Here is a 22,358-nt window from a genome sequence, read left to right as displayed (position 1 = left end):
AAATTTAGGCCTGCAACTACGCTAGAATGCTGATCTGTTGCAACCTCCTTCAGTACATGTTTTCCTGAACTATAAGAAAGGGCTAAAGGGGGGCCAGCAACCCTTTAAAGCTGTTAGACACTCGGGGCGTTTTCCAATCCAGCATATTATCATCTGTAGATAGCTCATTCCAATGTTCAAAATCCTAATGTTTAGTGATTTTGAAGAGAATTTGTGCTATTCATGCATCTGTCAACTTTTATGTTCGAACTTTCTACCATTTTTTTTTTTTTGGTAACCAACTTTTGATCATTTCAAATTGATGGTTTGCGCCTTTTTAATTTTGACCCTTGATGTAACAAAATATATAGCCCGAGTAGTTTCATTGGTCTACAGCAACTTGTAATGGTTACTCCAAATCCTGCTACCTCATAACGCACGTGTACTCCGAATAAAACCTTACATACCCCTATAGAAGGTGTAGCGCCAAAAAATGCAGTCCTACGTGCTGCTGGTTCTGGCAAATCGTCGAACTTGTGGGTGATCAAGGATTTAGTAGTGGTCTGGACTCTGGAGCTGGTGATCAATAGCTCCTTACTAAGTTAGTTGAAAGTTTGATTCCATTAATTAAGAATACACCAATATACAGTATTTTATGAGTTCATCTGGATTGTATCCAAATCCTTTTCACAGCATAAGGTAGAGCTAATTTTATAATGCTTTATGCCACCAAAAAATTGTTAAAACTCTAAATCCTAATCAAATTTATCTTCTTGTCTTAAAATATGATCCACTGAGCTTACGAACGAATTAGATGTGCACTAAGCAATATTTATTGGTCTTTGCCACCCAGTTCGGTGGATCACAAACAATCCTATCGTCAAAAAGTCAGAAGGAGCTTTCTTTGCTCCTTTCATCTCACTTTTTATTGGAATTCTTTGCATTAACATCTTTAGCATCTTTAGGCTGAAAAAGTATGAAGTCAACTTGTCTCCCATCAATTAGGAAGATGTAACACTACAGGGGAGGAAGATGCAAGTCCCGTGCCTTGAGAAAATGAAGTTGAAATTCTATATACTACAAATATTAAGAGGATTAATCAATAAGCATCTACAATTTAGACCTAAAAGTAAGGCAGGACATCTCTAAATGTCCAATGACCTTTATTCCCACAAGGACCATCAGTTGCGGTTCCAAACAATTGCACCTTAAAAGGACCATCAATACAATCTTTATATAACTTAAAAAGGATCACTGATAAGCCATCAATTGAGACCTCAAAAGAGACTTTCCTAGTCACGAGTCATATTCCTACGAATCTCATTTACGTATAAAAACTGCACTATTCCACCTTCATCAGTTGAGCCTATATACTTGTGTTGAGCCATTCAAGAAGTTTTAAAAATCTGACATGCATGGACCCCAACAAGGCAACAACAAAGTTCTCTATTCTCACTTATGAGATAGCCTCAAGGATGTATAGTAGGACTACATGTCACCCTTGAATAATATAACAAATTAACAAAAACTAGAAGTAGCCAATTCTGACCAGTGACCACAACAAACACACCCAAAGCCGCCTCATCTAAAGTAAAGAAATCCCAACCCTTAAATCTCACGGACCTACAAATCATTTTCCACGTGTCACCTCAACAGACTTAAACTAATTTGTCACTTGGTAGCACCGTAGCAGCACTTTCTTCACTACTGTAAATAAATAAATTCCTTCTAGAAACATTGGCACGTATCTCTAGGTAATAACTAACTATATATACAAAACAACTTGAGTTCACCACACGCTGTTTTCTCTTCTCTCTCTTTCATTATTTTCTGTTTGTTAAAAATTTAGGGTTTCGAGGTCTTATCTCATTTCTCTGCAAAAAAAAAAAAAAAAAAACTGATGCGTTGTTGTCGATCGTCATGTATATAACAACTGTTTCTTCATCACTATTGCAAAAAGCTTCTATTTCTTCTAGGGTTAGGTTTTCATCAGCCACGTTTTCATCTTCCATTTTTAGATTACCTTCTAAATCTCCTTCTTCTTCGGTTATTAGTAATCGTTATTTACGAGCTGTTTCTAGTTATTCTTCTTCTTCTTTGAATAATAATAATAATAATAGTCATTGGAGATCTCCGATTAGTATTAATTCTTCGATTAGAAATACTTTTGTTTCTCCTCCTTTGATTCATCGGTTTGAAAGGAAGATTGCTTCTATGGGTATAATTTTCTTTCATTTGTTAATAGAATAGTGATTTGATATCGTGAATTTCAGTTCATAGTGTGATTAGTTATTTGATTATGGACGGTGATCTCTGTTTCCTTTAAATCTGGCAAAATGAATTTTGAAATGCACTAGTGTACTCTTTGTTGATCGATTCATGACTCAGCTTATCGTTTGGTTATTTAGTTTTGTTGAATGCTACGTTGAAAGATATAAGTTATTGGGTTGTTGATCGAGTTCACTGTTCTTTGAGTGTAAAATGAATTATACAGATCTAAAAATGAATTCTAAATTGCACAAATGTTTGCTTGGACACTGCATAATGTGATTATTGTTCCAGCAATATTTTGTATTCTAAATACTACTTATGTATAAACTCTGCAGTTGTTACATGTTCTGTTTCTTAGCTGATTGTTTGAATGACTCTTTGTTCTGTTTAGTTTCTTGATTTATATATATTTGTTTGATTCTGGGTTGTCCTTTGTTCTCAGCTTCTGAGAATCCTTTTAAGGGAATCTTGACCAGTCTTCCCAAAAGTGGAGGTGGTGAGTTCGGAAAGTACTACAGTCTACCTGCTCTGAATGATCCAAGAGTTGGTAAGTATATACAGTTTCTTTCATGTTGATGTTGATGTAATTATGTAACTCAATTGACTGTTTCCAAAATGGTTTCATTTTTTCCAGTAAAATGTTGTAGCTACTTGTTTCTAGTATTTTTTCAGTTTGTATAGACATGCTCATGATTGCTCGTTTTATATCCCAGATAAACTGCCGTATAGTATAAGGATCCTTCTGGAGTCAGCACTTCGTAACTGCGATAACTTTCAAGTTAAAAAGGAAGATATTGAAAAGATTATTGATTGGGAGAACACTGCTCCAAAGCAAGTTGAAATTCCCTTCAAGCCTGCTCGCGTTCTGTTACAGGTTGATTAACAATTTTAAGTGCAGTGCACTCTCAGTTTTATTGTTTCCGACTTTCTGTACATATCTAATATTGTTTCATCTGGCCAGGATTTCACTGGTGTACCAGCTGTTGTCGACCTTGCTTGCATGCGTGATGCTATGAACAAGCTTGGCAGTGATTCTAACAAGATCAACCCCTTGGTTCGTGCCGCCTCCATATTTTCTTGTTATTTCTTGTTAGCTTTGTTTATAAATAATTTGTCAATCTCATGTTTAGTGTTCATTGTACAAGAAGTAATGGCGGCATGATAAAATATTCAAGTTTATGAGAGTTTGGATAGAATTTGTTAGTGAGTCTGCTTTCTAGTTTACATTTTCTTTTTAATCCTGAACGCAAAAACTTGTCGAGTATGACTGATGATAACAAATCTCCTTGATCAAGTAGCTTAAACTTGGTTTTTGATTGTCTTAATCTGGCTATTTACTTATTGGATTAACATTGTTTGTTTTAGCATTGCATGCTTATCTGTGGAGTTCTTCATCGCTACTTTATTTTCTTAGTCTAAATTCTTGTTGCATCTCAAAAATGCCCCAAATGCAGGTTCCAGTGGATCTTGTGATTGATCATTCAGTACAGGTTGATGTAGCAAGATCAGAAAATGCAGTTCAATCAAATATGGAACTTGAATTTAAAAGAAACAAAGAGAGATTTGCTTTTCTTAAGTGGGGGTCTACTGCTTTTAACAACATGCTCGTTGTTCCTCCAGGTTCTGGTATTGTGCATCAGGTATGAATAGCTTCAAAAGTTTATTGGATTCAGTTATACAAGTATACTTTTAGGCATCCTATGTAAATAACTTTTAGTTGCTCCCCTCCTCTCTCTTTGATAATTTGATTATCTCATTTTTTCATCTCTCTCTGGTCATTTTGTGTTGTTCTTGATAATATTTCAACATTATGTGCTAAAATTCCAGGTCAATTTGGAATATCTTGGGCGAGTTGTTTTTAACATGGAGGGCGTGCTCTACCCTGATAGTGTGGTTGGAACTGATTCCCACACAACTATGATCGACGGGCTTGGAGTTGCTGGTTGGGGAGTTGGAGGAATTGAAGCCGAGGCAGCAATGCTTGGTCAGGTAAAGGCTGTTTTGGAGTCATTCAATTATTTATTTTGTTTGCTAGAAACCTAAACATGTGTTGGCCGAGGACATCTTAGTGTTCAAATTTGGCCGAATAATGCAATAAATCAAGTGGGAGCACTTTGATGAACTCCTGGTTTGTCAGATGAACTCGTTGTCGTTTTATGTGCTGGAGAGATGTATATTTCATTATGCTTTACCTAAAAATGCTTCTCTTTTTTCAGCCAATGAGTATGGTTCTGCCTGGTGTTGTTGGATTCAAGTTGTCTGGGAGATTGAAAGATGGTGTCACAGCTACAGACTTGGTTTTAACAGTGACTCAAATGTTGAGGAAGCATGGTGTTGTTGGCAAATTTGTTGAGTTTTATGGTAATTCTTGGTCCACCGAGTTGAATTTTCAACTGCATACATTTATAATTCCTTGTGCGTAAGGTTTTTATCCATCTATTTTGGCGTGTAGGTGAAGGTATGGGTGAGTTATCATTGGCTGATCGGGCCACCATTGCCAATATGTCACCTGAATATGGAGCCACGATGGGTTTTTTCCCTGTAGACCGTGTCACATTGCAGTATCTGAAATTAACTGGAAGAAGTGATGAAACTGTGAGTCTTGTCACTTTACCTCATTAGTAATTAGATTTTGTCGCTAAAAAAGAATAGAAATAAACATTCTAGTTGGTTTATTAATTGTTTTTTCATGATAATGTAACTGAATCGTGTACCATTTGCAGGTGACAATGATAGAGGCGTACTTGCGTGCTAACAATATGTTTGTTGACTACAGTGAGGTAGCTTAGATTTGTTGTTTTAATTTTTTAATTATCTACTTAAAGTACAAACTCTTATTTTGAGATGCAACTGACACCGTCTTCTGCCCTTTGATTTTATGATGCAGCCTCAGCTAGATAGGGCATACTCTTCATATCTACAACTTGAGCTGTCAGAGGTTGAACCCTGTATGTCTGGGCCAAAGCGGTATGTTTAGACTTTGACAAGTCCATGTGTGAAACTCAATTAATTATTTGGTCTATTCATAATTTCGTGGTATTGTGTGGTAGGCCTCATGACCGAGTTGCTTTGAAGGAAATGAAGACTGATTGGCATTCTTGTCTGGATAACAAAGTTGGGTTCAAGGTGAGGTTTGGAAATATCCAATTTCTGCTATTTGAATTGAAGAACTGGTATTATTAAAATAAAAAGAACTTGTCTTGGTACGAGTTCCGATTACTTGGATTTGTCTTGGTGCAAACATGATGCAAGCATGTCAAATTGTTCAGGCAGATGTTTTATAAACTAAATTATTTAAGTATAGAATATATTCATAAAGGCTATTTGGGTGGCATTTTGGTTAATGAAAAATTGACAAGATTTGGAATTTTTCTGTTTTGTTGCATCAATTACTAGCAGGGCACGGTAAATTTCCCATGTCAGATAAATATTACATCTATTTACTGAGCGAAAAAAAAGAAAAAAAATGTCTGGTTTAGTTTATGTTGGGATTGTTCTGATGTATTATTCTGATCCGTAAATCTTTGAAATTATGATGTGTTAATTGGATTACCTTGACTAGTTGCACTTCTCAATTCCTTCTTGACTAATTTATGATATAGACTCTAAATGCTTGAAATATTATTTTGCAGGGCTTTGCTGTACCAAAAGAATCACAAGACAAAGTTGTAAAGTTTTCCTTTCATGGCCAGCCTGCAGAACTCAAGCATGGTAGTGTTGTTATAGCTGCAATTACCAGCTGTACAAATACTTCAAACCCCAGTGTGATGCTTGGGGCTGGTTTGGTAGCAAAGAAGGCCTGTGAGTTAGGTCTTGAGGTTAGATGCCGTTGCTTACATCTTTAGACTTCCAAGTGCTAAGAAATCTTATGCTCTCACATAGCGTTAGGACCTTCGTTGTTATCCTATCATGTTAAACCCTCAAACATGGTTATTTTCATCAGGTTAAACCATGGGTTAAAACGAGTCTTGCTCCAGGTTCAGGAGTGGTTACAAAGTATTTGCTCCAGAGGTACCATTTGCAACTTGTGTCGGATATAAGCTCATTATTATATTTCAGTTGATTATAATTCTTATTGTATTTTCTGTGCTTAGTGGCCTGCAAAAGTATTTGAACAAGCAAGGCTTCCATATTGTTGGTTATGGTTGCACAACTTGTATAGGAAATTCTGGGGACCTTGATGAGTCTGTTGCTTCCGCAATTACAGAAAACGGTAATGATTTGCTTTCTGTATGGGTATAGTTTGGTACTTTCCGATTAGTAATTTTCCCCCTTTCCATTCCAGTGCTTTTTTTTTGTTAGGCCAGATTCTGATGTGTGTTTGTGATATGTACTTGCAGACATCCTCGCTGCAGCGGTGCTTTCCGGCAATCGAAACTTTGAGGGCCGTGTGCATCCCTTGACGCGAGCCAACTATCTTGCATCTCCACCTTTAGTGGTTGCTTATGCCCTTGCTGGCACGGTATGTCATAATTTTTAGTGTATAATGCTCTTATGACAGTTTCATTTCATGTGTTTATTATGTATTCTATGGTGTTGAGTGTATGCTTATGATAGTTAGTACTTGTCATCAATTGTATGTATGTGTGTATATGTACTTCTGTACTTCGAAGTATTATGGGGTTTTCAAAAAATAAAATCAGACGAGATGACCGTGTCATCATTGTTATGCTTTTTCATGGCTGAGATTACCTTAATATGTGCAATATGTTGTTATGTTGGATACTGGGTCCATTGTTACATACATTTTGTGAGGCAGCAATATTTAGTGTTTGATTACTAGATCAGATTTTTGCTGTTTCTTGGATGAATGGTTTACTGTTGGGTCTCACTTTAGGTTGTAAAAACCACATCTAAATTGCGGGTTGATGCAGTCTCCTCTTTATCATGCAAGTGTGCCATTTTTTAATCTTTCATATGAGAATTAAAGACTGGTTACTCGCTGTTCCAAACTGAAGACTCTTTTCTCCCTGTTTTACTCACTGAAACTGTAGTTATCATACACATTTGATACTTATGAAAATAGTAAAAATGACGTTATAATAGTTGGTATTGTTTTTGGTATGACTATTCCCATGATTGATACTTGATATGGTAGCTGGGCACCATTGCAAACTTCACCTTATTTTCAAAATTATGTCAGCAGTTTTAATTTTCTCGAAGAAAGTATGACCGGAACTATGAAGTCATAGGACTGGTTATGTTTGTTTGTCCTTGGCTTTATTAATGATATCAAATTTCAGGTTGACATTGATTTTGAAAAGGAACCAATCGGAGTAGGAAAGGATGGCAAAAGTGTTTATTTCAGGGATATCTGGCCATCTACAGAAGAAGTTGCTGAGGTATGCACTGAGATTTTGATGATGATGTATTGAATGCTAGTGATTATATTGTTGGTTGGAGGAAATTTTTATAGCTAATAACTTAATATGGCATTGTTCAGGCTGTTCAATCCAGTGTATTGCCTGCTATGTTCAAGAGCACTTATGAGGCTATCACAAAAGGAAACCCCATGTGGAATCAACTGTCAGTCCCAGAAAACAAACTGTGCTCATGGGACCCAAATTCAACCTACATTCACGAGCCTCCTTATTTCAAGAACATGACCATGGATCCACCTGGTCCTCATGGGGTGAAGGATGCCTACTGCTTACTCAATTTTGGTGACAGTATTACAACTGATCACATTTCACCAGCAGGAAACATCCAGAAGGACAGCCCTGCGGCTAAGTACCTTATGGAGCGTGGTATAGATCGGAGAGACTTCAACTCTTATGGAAGCCGTCGTGGCAATGATGAAGTGATGGCAAGGGGCACATTTGCCAATATTCGTATTGTCAACAAGCTCTTGAATGGGGAGGTTGGGCCAAAGACAATTCATATTCCAACTGGAGAGAAACTTTACGTATTCGATGCAGCAATGGTAAGTTCCTTAGGACGCATCCTTTTTTTTTTTTTCAAAGTTGGTTTCCCTGTATTTCAATTCTCTATTTCTTTCCTTAGCTGCGTAGTCATTTCATATTCCCCAAGAGATCTGCCAAAAGACCTCTAATTTCTGATTGTTACACTGAACCTGGATCTTAGTAATCTATTGATCTCACTTCTTTGTTTTGTATTTCTCCAAGTCTATGTAAGCGGAAAGTTTGAATAAACATGTGTTCTGCTTTTCGGTACATGTACGTTCTGTCTTAGTAAGCTTAACCAAGTTTCGCTGGATTCTATTTTCAGAGATACAAGGAAGCTGGGCAAGACACCATTATTCTGGCTGGGGCAGAATATGGAAGTGGAAGCTCTCGGGATTGGGCTGCTAAGGGTCCAATGTTGCAGGTTAGTATGCAGAAACTTTTTCAAAATCTTGCAATTATTATTTTATCTTCTTGATGACAAATTCTCACTTATTTTACTGTTTGTTTTGGTTTTTATCAGGGTGTAAAAGCAGTGATAGCCAAGAGCTTTGAGAGAATCCATCGGAGTAATTTGGTGGGTATGGGTATCATCCCCCTCTGCTTCAAGGCTGGTGAGGATGCAGAGACACTAGGCCTGACAGGGCGTGAGCGTTACACTATTGACCTTCCAAGTAAAGTCACTGACTTGAGGCCTGGCCAAGATGTTACTGTCGTGACCGATACTGGCAAATCTTTCACCTGTACTGCCCGCTTCGATACAGAGGTACTCCTTTTGTCCTTGTTCAAGAGCCGTGAATATTCTTTTATGCTGCGAAATGCCATACTATGCGTTGATACTCTTGAGGGTTTTGTAGCTTGTTTCATATTTTGTTATCGGTTTATTTTGGATACTAGTTTCGCATTGGGATCTAACTGCATTAAGATTGGGAATGTGCTCCGAACAACAATCTTTCAAGGGGGGGGATGGGGGATGGGGGGGGGGGGAGAGAGAGACTAACAGCTTATGTTTAGATGACTCCGATTATATTCTAATGTTTAGATGACTCCGATTATATTCTAATGTTATTATCTCTTGTGGTAATAGGTGGAGTTGGCATATTTCGATCACGGAGGGATTCTCCCATATGTCATCCGGAATCTGATCAAGAATTAAGTGGTTGGAGTTGTTGGCTGTTGACTGTAAAATTTCTAATTTTTGTCGGAACTGTAAACTACAGAGTGGTGCATTTCGTTCAGACATCTTGTACTAGCTAGGGACCGTCACCTTTCTTTGAGTTGTTGTGTAGGTTCCTGTTTTGTTCGAAAATATAAATAAAGGTCCCGAATAAAACAAAAGAAAAACGTAACTGATTGCAGGCGTGCACAGCCCGTTCAATTGGGAAATAGAGGTTCATTATTATGTGGATGTTATATGGGATTATCAAATTAATTGAGCAGTTTCAAAATTTTCTTTGTAGTTGATTTTTCTCTTGATAGTGTCTATAACTCTATACTTTTTATCAGAACGTTTGTCAGGGTTTTAGTTCATCCTTCTAAATTTATTTTGATCGTAGCTCCTGCTACTTACAATACAAAAGCTGCAAACTATCATTTGTGTAACTTTCCGCTGAAGCAGTAAAACCTAGACTGTTATAAATCAGTGGTTTTTTGTTGTTAATAGCTACTATTCGTGGTATTGTATTTTCACTCCACTATCTATTTACCCAAAATGCAAACTGATGAGTGATGATCAACCAACGTTTAATAATTTAAAGATTGCAAACAAAGACCAAATTTATGTTTGTGGACAAGTCTGTCGACAAATTCGGACTCACACTCGGCTCAACAGCAAGTCAGCTAAGGAGATCCGATCAATTTGTCTGGTGGTTGCAAATAGTAAACGAAGCGTGTGTGCAAATAACACAATTCCCCTTCCCCAACTGCCGGCTACTATAAAACTGTCGCGGGAGTGTATTTGAAAAAAGAAAATCGAGTCCCTTCCTCACTCACTTTCAAAAAGGAAATGGCGAAAGCAGGAAGCGTCCAGAACTTAGCAGCTGACGTAACCCAATTACTCGAACAATTAGATCGCCACTGTCTCGCTCCCGATTCTTCTCTCATCTCCAACTCCGCCTTCCTCGATCTCCAACTCGTAACACCCTTTTTTCCCTCCATTTTTTTTTTTATTCATTTCTTTTAAATTCATTTATTTATATTTCCTTTAATGTTTATTTGTAGGCAAGAGAAGAAATGTGTAAAGAAAGATTACGTTACTTAGAAGCAATGGTAAATAAATCATATTATTTTTATTTTTATTACAATGTCTATGGTTTGATTATATTACATTAATATTAGGCGATATATGGAGAAGCAATTGGAATGGTAGAAGAATATCAACAAGCAGTATCAGTAGCAAATCTAGGTGGAATACGTGATGTACAATCTCTTTATCCACAACTAGGTTTAAAATCTTCTCCTCAGGTAATTTAATAATTTCCAACATGGGTAAAATTGGAATTTCCATAATTTTATTATATTATTATAATAATAATAATGAAATGTGGTGTTTCAGATTTATGAATCATTAGAACATAGGTTGAGTATAGCAGAAGCAGCTCAAAGATTGAGACTACCACTTATTTCCAAAGACGGGGAAGTACATGAAGATGAGATTGAGAAATGGAGTGTTATGTCGAGGAGTTCGTTTGATAGTAGTACTAGTACTAGCGTTACTATTAGTTCGGGTTCTAATTCGACTAATAATAATTATGCTAATGCTGCTTTGGGGAATACTGGATCGGGTGTGTCTACTAATTCTATGTTGTTAAATGAGGAACCGGATATTGGGGGTGTTCCGAATCGGTTTCTTGGGATTACTTCGAGTTATTTATGGCAAACGCAGTTACAACAGATCCCGTCTTCTGTGGTATGTTGAACTGAACGAAGAATGTGAGTTTTTGTTTATGATTGTTTTAGGATTGTTTTTATGATACTGTTTTTTTTGTTTGTCTTTAGGATATGACTGAATATCAAATGTCGATTTCTCAAGAAGTTGAGTCTCGGTTGAAAGCTAAATGCGACAAGCTAACTGATGCTATTGCAATGGACACTGTTGGTATGCTATTGACTTTGTTCAGAAAGTTTAGTAGAATACCACAGTTTTATAATGTGTTAAAAGTGTGCTTTAAAAAGTATCCAAGTCATTAGTTTACTATGACAAGCTTTGATGGTCGTATCAATGACATAATCAGTAAATATTAAGCTTGTGATATTTAAAGTACACCACTTACTGGGTGCATCTCTTTATAATATTTCCTGCTTCACGCTGCAGACTCTTCGCCCAGTAACCAGATTTCTAGTGCTCGACTTCCAGAAAGGTTTGTTCTTTTGTTTGTTATGTTTTCTTGCACATATGATACCTGAGAATCCATATTTTAGTGGAACTTGTTTCATTTAATACATCATGAGAGGTACTTTTACGTGACCTTACGTTCGAATTCAAATTATTTCTAGTCGAAGTTACACTGACACGGAGAAGAAGTGTCTTACACGTCGAAATATCCAAAATTGAGGTATATCACATACAATATGTGTCCATGCATGTCCGGCACGGACACGTGGATAGACGCGGATTATTTTTCGAAATATAGCGTGTCCATGTAACATAGTTTCTAGTAAGTTTTTGTTTATGTAGTTAAGGTCCTTCATTTTGAGAGTACAAAAGAGTCTTTGGAGTCATCTTCGATTCATACATCTAAGCTGTTCTGTTGATGCCTGAAATAGCCATAGTTTCTATATATAGGTTTTGTATCCTTTACCTCATTTCACTTATCTTAGTTTACTTATCATATTAGGGTAAAGCTGATAATTGAAGAGATTGAGAGAGAAGAGGCAGCTCTGCGAGAGGATCTCTACTCAGCAGATAGGAAGTGTGCGGAATACTATAATGTTCGTGGATACCTGAAATCTTATCTCTCTTTGGTTCTCTTATCAAAATTTTGCCCTGTGATTCCAACCTTGTGGTTGTGTGGTGTTTGCTGTGTTGTAGTCTATTTCACCTTTGGAATTATTTTGTCAATATCAGGTCCTGGAACAGATACTTGGGGTGCTTGTAAAACTTGTAAAGGATTTGAAGCTGCAGCATCAACACCAATATGTGAGCTTCCTACTTTTGTCGAGATCAAACTCTGCAAATCATTTCATTTGAGTGCTAAGTTGCTTTGCTAGTATGCAATAATTAATATTTGTGGAATTTTACATTGTTACTTGGGTAATTGTACATACTACAGTATTTATTATTCATTGATTTTTTTTTCCAATGTAATAGGACGAGTTAAGAAAAACATGGCTTTGCAAAAGGTGTGAGACAATGAACGCCAAACTGAGGTACACTCTAGCAGTTTCTGTTTTCTCTGTAAAATCTGAGATGCTTGTGCTGGTGGTGGTATATACTCTTTGTGCATGTTAATAGTAAATTAGTAACTGAGTTTGTAAACGTCCACTTTAATAACTTCATAGGATGTGGTCTTGGTTTCTAGTTGAGGGATTAACTCTAAATATTTGTGTTGCTAGAAGCTGAGATTGTTAATCCTCATTATATGTACTGAGTGGCAGTATTATAGTATTTTTTCAACAGAAGCTTTCATGTAATATAACTATAAATAGCATATGCTATGTACATCATAATATGTTGTCAGTTCTCGAGCTCTTCTGAGTTATTCTATTTTGTCTCCGAGGTTAAAAATAAATAAACAAAATATATGATTTCTTTTAGTAATGCTTATTATGCCTATCTTGTCCGCAGAGTTCTAGAGCATCTTCTCCTGCGTGACACTTACACTCAAGACTCAATACCAGCCTTACATAAAATCAGGTACCTTATTCTGGGCATGTCTATATTTTGTTTAAAAAGGCAGTTTTACCTATAGAGTTGTGACTCATTCTCTTTGGTGGATTAATTGGCATCATATTAATGTTCAAACTTACAACTTTTACTTACAGGAAGTATTTAGTAGAGGCAACAGAAGAAGCTTTGATGGCTTATAACAAAGCGGTATGTATGATTCTTTAGAATTGCAATATATCTTAGTAAATTGTAGAACAAACCCTGTATAAATTTTCTTATACCATATCTTGCTGTATATATGCATTCTATTTTTTTGCCTGATTTATGTATTCGTATATTCAACTTGTACACCAGGTAACACGCCTCCGTGAGTATCAAGGGGTTGATCCTCATTTTGATAATATTGCTAGGCAGTATCATGAAATTGTGAAGGTAACCTCGAAGACTGAGATGGTTTGTCTTTGACATGCATACAAATTACTATTGCTAACATCAACATTTTGCTCACAGAAATTAGAAGGAATGCAGTGGACTATTCACCAAGTAGAAATGGACCTCAAACGCAAATAAGGTGGAAATCAGACTGTAATATATTTGCTTATCAACTCTAAGGTTCCTTTTTCATTTATAAATTCCTTAATTTTACCTGTTCAAACAACTTGTTACAAGTACAATATGCAGGTATTGAGCTATAACTATTGAGCATTTGAGTGACCATTCTTTGCACAACTAGACAAACTTGCAATTGTTTTTTCCTGCACACTTTCTTAACTATCTAGGTCACTTTTGTTATTTTACTCCATATGCTGTCACGCTCCACCATACGCCTTTAGGACACACCAGTATCTCTTAAAAGTTAAAACACTTGTTGAAGTCACTTATGGAAGTGAATTGTAGCATGCGTATTTTGCGATATTAGCATCTCTGATATGGCACTCTTCGGAGTTTGTACAAAGTGTTGGACATTAAATTCCTTGATATGTTTCTTTTTGGAAGTAGGTTGACATTTTTAGTTATACTAGATGGATACTAGCAAATACCTAGTTACATTGACACAGATAGGTGTGTCCGAATCCGACACGGATACAAAGTGTATGATATGGCGAAATATCAAATATTGAAATATCACATACAATGTGTCCGATATGTCTCCGACACGATTATTTTTCAAAATATGGTGTGTCCATGGAACATAGGCAAATACGAAGTGCTTTATCTGTATTCCAATAAAAAGCTAACATGTTTTTAAGAGAAAAGTAAAGATGTATGTGGATTAGTCCCCATAAATAGAGGAGATTCTAATTTGTCGTCAAGTTTATGTCTCCTTTAGTTCTTGCGTCGAGAATCCTCCTACTACCATAACCTGATCGCTTTCCGCAACTTTATCCCAAACCTTTGAAAGAACTCTGATAAACCATTATAATACAATTCGAGACATTGTTTGCAGAAATAAATCCATGTGAACCTTGTTATCAAACTACACAGTGCAAAACTATGATCTTGGAATGAGAAAAGTACCCTTGTCAGAATGCCATATTGCTCAAATCCCATTTCGAAATTACTGAATGTCAAGCTTATGGATGCGGCTGAAAAGAATTGAAAGCTGCTTAGCTTGCTCACTTATAAAAAGTTACCGAGCTGTGTGGTTGTGTGGACACCCTGCGGGATGGTACGAGGAAGTTAAATATGTAAGGCACCATAACGTCCATAAGCTGTCAGCAAGCAAACGTTAGAACTTGGAAGCGCTGGGTTTTGGTTTTTTTAGTCTTGGCGCCATAGCACCACTCTGTACAATGTGTGCACGTCTGCATCGAAATTCAGGGACTGTAGCTGGCTTCTACCTCGAATGGGCGGATGAAAGTAATTGCTATGCTTCTTTCAGGGTATCGCTCAAATTGTAATGGGCTGGTTATGACTGTTGGATAGGCTGCTCCCAACAATTTAAAGTACAGTAGTCAAAATCTCAAGTTCTCGACCGCAAAGATGTTGCCGTGGAATCATGGATGATGGATTGCGACAAATTAGAAAATTTGATTGTATCAAAGTCATGGAATGTATAGGAGCAGATGCAAACGAGATTCTAAATCACTGTGTCTCCAATAGTTTGTTCCAAACAGTATGGGTGAGAAGGTTCTATCAAAGTATTTGGAGCACCATCACACCAAACCACAATAGAATAGTGTTTACTGTTTAGAGGGCTAGTGCTTTAGGCTCAATGGTTAATCTCCCATCTGCCAGTGTAATAGACGAGGTACAAGACAAAAACTAAATTTCACAAATTGCTAGCCGCCACTCTTATTGGCGTGCTAGCCCAAATATGGTGCTGTGTAGTGCTGTGTATATAGGTAAAATAATAGCAATAACGTCGACGGATTGGTGTTTTGACACAACATTAGATCACAATTTTCGTCATATATATTTGGTGGATTGCGTACTAGCGGGTACCACAGTAAGGTTTGTCTCGATAATAAACCACTACAAAACAATTGCCGTACTGACGTCCCTATTTGGGAGAAAATGTACGAGGGAGGTATCTCTCGTTTTTCCTGGGCACTTATAAGTAGACCCCCATCTCGTATTCCGAATGCTTTATGATTGTGTGGACAAGAACAAAAGAATTATTATTTTAGAAAAAGAATCGTATACACAACTGGCCATGGTGGACCCATTAATCAACCGACTTTCCATTATAATCAACGGCCCAGATCTTTCTAATAGCAATAGGCGGTTTACCGCCACCTATTTTTTCTTCTATATAAACACCTCCAACCTCTCATAACTCAATATTATTATTGTCTCGTTTAATTTCCAAGCTTCCTTGTCTTTGCATCACTCAGGTAAACTTTTTATCTCAAAACCACGTTTTATTGCCTTTTGTTATTTTGTTTATATGCTTTGTATAATTGTATGTAGTTTGTTATGGGGTGCTGATATTTTGCTCAACTCTTAATGGTTTTTAGCTAGCTGCTTGTTCCTTGTATGCACAAAGTTAATCAACAAAGTTTCATGGTTGACGTCGACGTCCAACTCCCTACTGCTTTCGACCCGTTTGCTGAAGCTGAAGCCTTATCTGGTCCTGGAACAAAAGAATATGTTCATATACGTATCCAACAAAGGAACGGAAAGAAGACTTTGACAACAGTACAAGGATTGAAAAAAGAACTTAGTTATGATAAAATCCTGAAAGATTTAAAGAAGGGATTCTGCTGTAACGGTACTGTCGTGCAGGACGCAACACTTGGTAAAGTTATTCAACTCCAAGGTGATCAGCGTAAGAACGTAGCTGATTTCTTTGTCAAGGCTGGGATTTTGAAGAAGGATAGCATTAAGATACATGGTTTTTGAGAGATTGGTTATTATTGCAATGTAATGAACAGTATCTCTTGAGCGTGTTAGGATCCGTTTGGTTTCAGTCTTTGTTTGGATGTTTGAGTTAGTGGCATGTGTTGTTATGAGTCTCAGTGGGGGAATAAATAAATTTTATGTTTGTGAAAAAATTCTATCTTTTTTGTCATGCTTACTTGTGTGTGATTGTGGCAACTGGTTCTTGTTGTAGCTTTCTCTTTTAGTGAGATGATCTCTGCACCAAGGATAGCATCGCATAAAAAAAAATTAGATTCTTTAGGAATTTCTAACTTAACCAAATGAGGCAGAAGATTTTATAACTGATAGCTAAAAAATCCTAAAGCCATTGAAAATTAAATTATTACCAATTACAGGATAAAAGCGCGCGATCGCTGTACATGCCACACGCCAGAAACACTTAAAAATTGAACCCTGCTGGTTAGATGGTATCCCCTGGATTATTTGAAAAAGATTTTTGGTAGTGATATTGTGGAGAAGTTCATCCTTCATTCCTTCTTCATCCATGTGTGTACCGTCGAATTACGGAACGTATGGTAAGATGGCATCAATGACAAAGCTTAAATATGATTTGACCATTACTTTACCAGAACGGCAGAACCTTCCTTAATCTTGTCTAGCAATCCTTCTTTGATCGCCTAAAATTCTGTAGACCTGTATGGCTAAATCCAATGGTGCGGAAAAACACCAAATATCACAAAAATTCTGATCCAATGGTGCGTCAAAACCCTAACCTGCCAACGCTATCGGTATAAGTTTATCTATCTATATCGTTAGTTTTAACGAGATAGCATCAAGTCTACACGCCAATATGAGGGGCGGGTAGAAGAAATCTAAGCTACACTCCACACTGTGTGGCGGCTAAAAATTGTTTTTTTAATTTTTTTCCTACACGCCATTAACAATGGCGGTTGGAGAGTTTATTTTTTTTAGGGGCTGTGAGTAAAACCATTGCTTCTGCAAACTCTAACCCGCCAACTCTATACACTGTACTATTGTGGTTTGGTGCGATGGGGCACCAAATCATTGGACTTGGCCTAAGTAGATTTTTTTTTTGTGTTGGGTTAAAATTGCTTCATCAAAAAGAGGCGTTTACTTGTTTCTAGTTTTCCAGATTAACTGGAGGATCAGTTACCATGTCTAGGATAGCTAATTGACAGCCATCAGCGAGTCATGGGGTAACTGGATAAGCAGCCATCCTGGCATTTGGATATTTTCCAATTGGGGTCGATTCCCAGTTCTATGTCAGGGCCCAGTAACAGACCACTTGAGTGCTAAACGCCAACCGTACGTAGCTTCTCACCCGAACCACATAGCTAACTAGTATGTTTGGTGGATATCAATTTGCAAGTCCAAACATTGCAGAACAACTTTCAACTTAGTACAAGATATACGTGAGATTTCCAAATTTGCTGAATCAGTCTTACGATTTAACTCATCTAACTAATCTACCTACCAGTCTTCCATATCCCATACTACTCACAAGTCTCTTCATGTGAAGTTGTGAACGATCTAGTACATGTTTTTGTTGCAACAAATGCTATCAGGCAGCATGCATCACGCGGGCCATGTTTTAATTAATCTGCTCCAAATTTGGTATACTACGTACATGCAGTACACAGATATTTCACGGAGTCATATGATAGGTCCGATCCTCCCAATACGTACATGATCGACATGTTTAAAAATGTACCTTCCTATTAGCAGAAAAGTTTCGCCAAAATCATCCCTTATCACTTAACAGCTCTCCAACCACCTCATGTTCTTAAGTTCTTATCAAGAAAAACAGATCGAATATTAAACATTATCCTCCATCGTGTACATATTTGTTTAATATAGGCCTCCATCTGCTCTTATATATAGTAAGTTAAGCCGGCCTCCTCAGTTATTAGTTATATTACTCTGCATTCATTTCAAACATTCCAAAACTTGAGTGGTGGACGTTCTTAGTTAGAAGATCAATGGGTCTTTTGTTCCAATACCCTTGTGATGAAGACAGTTCTATGGACCATACAAGTACTTCTTTAAGCTACACAACTTCGTATTTGTTTTTGTTTTGAAGTAATGAAAGCTGTTTATTTTCTTTGCTTTCACTCATTAATAATTCCTTTTTCAGGGCAAACAAGTCTGGGCTCAATGAGAGAATTCTCAAAAGATGAGGAAGCACTCATTGCTAGGATGTTTAAGTTGGTTGGGAACAGGTTTTTTCTCTATCCATGTTGTTGCTTAATTACTTGGTGATGAAGTTGTTCTTCTTGTCTATCTTTTTGTTAAGATCATCTCGATAGTAGATTCATATATATAATCATATGTTTAGTCTAATTGATTTTGTACATTTACGCGTATGTAAGGTGGCATCTGATCGCCGGAAGGATCCCTGGAAGAACGGCTGAAGAAATCGAACAGTATTATGCTTCAAATTTTTTATCAAGGGAACACTGAACTTTAATCCCAAAAAATAATGATTACTGGCGAGAAAGTGCAACGCATGTGAAACTGTAAGGGCCAGTTGCATATGCTCCCCCCACACTTCGTTTCTTGATTCCGTCCATGTTTCTTTTCTACTTCAGTAATTGTTTCAATTTGATTCCGTCCATGTTTCTTTTCTATATCGAAATTCAGTAATTGTTTACAGCCTTACAAAATTTTCAATTGATGTACAAAACAGAAAACATCAATTTTAAAAGCGGAAAAAATAATTTTGTGTAATGGTGGATTAAACTTTGTTTAATGAACTGTGAAATTGTAAAAGGATAAAGTTTTTTAGACAATTGTATTATTTGATTGTGAACATCTTTAACACACAACAACTGATTACATCTTTTTTTTATGTATGTGTACTAGAGTTTTTGAATTGATCGGGATAAGTGGGGGCTTGTATTCGAATTTCAACGTTCATGTTTCTTTAGGCTATTTGCTCACCGTTGATCATTGAACCATTATCAGACCCATGTTACGGCGGGTGTTTAATCCTAAATTTTTTTTTTTTTTGGGAATTTTATAGTTTAGAATTTACTTCAAAAGTGTAAATTACAGGTAAAACATATATAAGTTTGAAAACACTTAAATTTGCTACTTTTAACCACATTTTAATTAACAACCTATATAGAATTTGTGTTCAAATAAGGAAATGATCAAAGATGCTGATTGCACTTTTTTGTTTGAGAGGGATGGGGAAGTATTTGGATAGAATCGGTCGATTCTAAAGCAGCAGTTACTGCATCTGGTACTTCACTTGGAACTGCCATGGGGATAAGACCACGATGGGAACGAGCGAAAAAGAAGTTATCGTATGTTTTGATCTCATATACGTGGCGTACGTGTGAAGTGAACTTCGACCGAACACACACCCCACACACAAAACAGGTGGTATTTCTAGTAATACCCCAATGGCTTAGGTGGGAATGTCCGAACGAAGTAATCTATTTAAGATTTGATTGAGGTTAACTGGGAAATATAATCCTAATTAAGCCCGACTTTTGTAATATTTTTCATATCAATATATTGCTAACTTAAAAAAAAAAATTGTTTGATATAATTTCTTCTAGCTCAACTTATGTGAAAAGTGTCGACCTCAATTCACCATTGTTATGATACCCCACCCCCCCCCCACCCCCACCTTTTTTTTCCCCTTCTTCTAGGGCTTACTCTGCAGTATACGCTCAGTCTTTGATTTGTTTTCTCATCCATCTTTGTTTTGTTTTGCTCATCCAACTTTTCTATCATGTTGTTAGTCCACCCACTATGTCACTTTGATCTCACCTGTGTATTTCAATCAACTGCTTAATTATTTTAACTTTTTTATCCTTATCTTGTACATTTAAAATAACGGGTCAGTCCATTCTTATATTATGGACCTGACATTTTTTAAATTATATCAAAAAATCATACCATCGAGAGAGATGTTAGGCGACAAGTTTAAAGATTTCAATCATTCCGTGCTTATATTATCTATTCTTTACCCAATCATTGCGAACTTTTGCGAACTCCTAGTCCGTGGACTTCTCTTGACCATAACACATACTATGGACCATTAGGCTCAATATGCTAGAAATGTGTTATAACAACCATGAACCGTAACTTATTTGAACAATCCAACTCTATAAGCGGGAAACACATAAAAAATGCTTCCACGCACAAAACAAATTCAAGGTGATCAATAATATTTAGCCAATTTGCAAATCCTTCCAAGCAAAATTGAAAATGTTCTAAGCAATATAAAAGATTACTGCAATGTTTCAGATCGAATAGTTAGGAGTTGGAGCTCTAAGCAATCCGTTGGTTACATTAATACGATCTCTATGAATATTGTGTGTGGTTTTATGGTAAATAAAAGAGTGCTAGTCTTTTGTTGATGGAATGCAAGTACATTTGACATGAACATGCTAAAATAATTAAAATAATGGATGAATCTAAACTTCGAGCCCCAACTCTTTTTTTTTTCTTCTAAAAGGAAAATGACTAAGAAAATATTTTTGTAATCCAATGCAATATGTATGCACTGTGCAATGTCATTTCGATGACCTTCGGGTCTTGGTTTGTGACCTTTGGGTCTTTGTTTTGGAAGATACGGGTTGAAGTTTTGTGCATTGGAGGGATGAGAGTGCCGGTTGCAAGGTGGATGCAGGTAATGCATTTCAAGCGTGATGGTGGCAAATTGGAGATGATGTTGTTTGGAAAAGTTTACTTAGATTCACTTTTAATGTACTTAATATGTTATTTGTTCCCTATAACCTGCTTTGGTTTATTTGCTCGTTGTGTTTGTTGTACTTGTTGTTGTTATATTATCGTAGGTTCCGTTTACCATAATTTTTATATCACACCCCTATAAGATGAGTTAAGTGCTAATAATTTGTAGATATGATCTACTAACCATTAATATATAACATCTCTACAAAAATTTGTATTATTTAGAAATCTCTAACCTAGTTAAAAATCGTTATCAATTTTGATTTTTTTAAACGGCTCAGATTTTACGATTTTGCAATCATCTTTTGATATAGTTAAACATTATCAAATTAGTTAAAATTTTATAGAGATGATCTTAATGGTTAGTTAACGCATCCACAAAAAATTAGGTTATAATTAACGTTGTACATAAAGTACTCTCTCTCTCATATTATTTTCAACTTAAACTATATTGATTATTTTTTCTTATATTGTGAAGGTTACCATAAAAAGGTGGCCGTCTTTGAGTCCTGTAAAAGATCACTCATAAGCTTTGGTGATTTATGTATAATGGTTCAAGAGTGCAAAAACATGGATGATTTCCACAAATGGTATAGGAAATTGGAGGAATTAGCCCATATTTCTGTGAAACTGATAGGCGAGGGGGGCATGGATCCACATAAAATCATGGTGAGCCACGACAAATAGGTGATTGTCTTAGAATTTAATTATGACGTGTCTGAGTTCTTTAACCGTTTAAGTCGCTCATTTTTATGGTCTGGTGCAACAATGCATCCTAAATATGTGGATTGTAGTGCAAGTCTTTAGAGTCAATATATGAACTATTGGGTAGCCATGGTGCCCAGGTATATGTAGGGACGGATCCAGGATTCTAAGGCAGGGGGTGCGAGATTATGTGTAGACCTCCCCCCTCCAAAAAAAAAATATGTTTTTTATTTTATTTTATTTTATTTATTTATTTTTTTTATCAGAAGGTCTAAACAATAAAGATCAACAAAATTATGCAATTTATTTTAATTCACAAAACTAAAGTGCGTTGACTACTAAGAATTTAATATGGACTGATAAAGTTAACTACTTAAGCACTTAAGCCATTAATTGATACTATTACGTTTATATCTACATAATCTAGTCTACAAGTCTACAACAATTCAACAAATTTTTTTTTAGTTAAACTTATCATCATAAACAAGGATTCAGAGCTAGAGTTGATCACCCAACTCTATTACAAAAGGAAAACAACAAAAGGAAAACACCTCCACTATTACCTAGAGTTGATCCCCCAACTCTATTACAAATGGAGCTCCACACTTTCTTCGTTCGCT

General features: G+C 36.4%; 2 protein-coding genes and 1 pseudogene across 3 annotated transcripts; all 3 read left to right on the top strand.

Annotated features, from left to right (window-relative positions):
• The first annotated feature begins 1,780 nt into the window (after positions 1-1,780).
• Positions 1,781-9,612, top strand: LOC147477954 (aconitate hydratase, cytoplasmic). Its single transcript, XM_086582444.1, has 20 exons — positions 1,781-2,197; positions 2,693-2,797; positions 2,964-3,124; positions 3,212-3,304; positions 3,705-3,890; positions 4,078-4,239; positions 4,467-4,611; positions 4,703-4,845; positions 4,974-5,030; positions 5,138-5,217; positions 5,301-5,376; positions 5,883-6,068; positions 6,194-6,261; positions 6,345-6,463; positions 6,591-6,712; positions 7,494-7,592; positions 7,694-8,173; positions 8,479-8,577; positions 8,677-8,919; positions 9,241-9,612. The coding sequence occupies exons 1-20, from the start codon at positions 1,900-1,902 to the stop codon at positions 9,307-9,309; spliced, it is 2,991 nt and encodes a 996-aa protein (XP_086438570.1). The 5' UTR covers positions 1,781-1,899; the 3' UTR covers positions 9,310-9,612.
• Positions 9,613-10,027: 415 nt separating this feature from the next.
• On the top strand, positions 10,028-13,696 carry AUG4 (HAUS augmin-like complex subunit). The gene is made up of 13 exons (XM_086582445.1): positions 10,028-10,287; positions 10,374-10,421; positions 10,491-10,616; positions 10,708-11,061; positions 11,151-11,250; positions 11,467-11,512; positions 11,990-12,083; positions 12,220-12,291; positions 12,463-12,521; positions 12,940-13,008; positions 13,137-13,188; positions 13,336-13,413; positions 13,492-13,696. The coding sequence occupies exons 1-13, from the start codon at positions 10,159-10,161 to the stop codon at positions 13,549-13,551; spliced, it is 1,287 nt and encodes a 428-aa protein (XP_086438571.1). The 5' UTR covers positions 10,028-10,158; the 3' UTR covers positions 13,552-13,696.
• Positions 13,697-15,679: 1,983 nt separating this feature from the next.
• Positions 15,680-16,478, top strand: LOC147477952 (protein translation factor SUI1 homolog pseudogene; annotated as a pseudogene). Its single transcript, XR_015207625.1, has 2 exons — positions 15,680-15,818; positions 15,942-16,478. The product of XR_015207625.1 is annotated as a protein translation factor SUI1 homolog pseudogene (transcript).
• The last annotated feature ends 5,880 nt before the right edge of the window (positions 16,479-22,358 follow it).

Source organism: Coptis chinensis, chromosome 9, assembly GCF_015680905.1.
Source record: "Coptis chinensis isolate HL-2020 chromosome 9, ASM1568090v1, whole genome shotgun sequence".
Taxonomy (NCBI): Eukaryota; Viridiplantae; Streptophyta; class Magnoliopsida; order Ranunculales; family Ranunculaceae; genus Coptis; species Coptis chinensis.
Note: the sequence above shows the minus strand (reverse complement) of the source record. Positions and strands in the feature narration are given on the sequence as shown.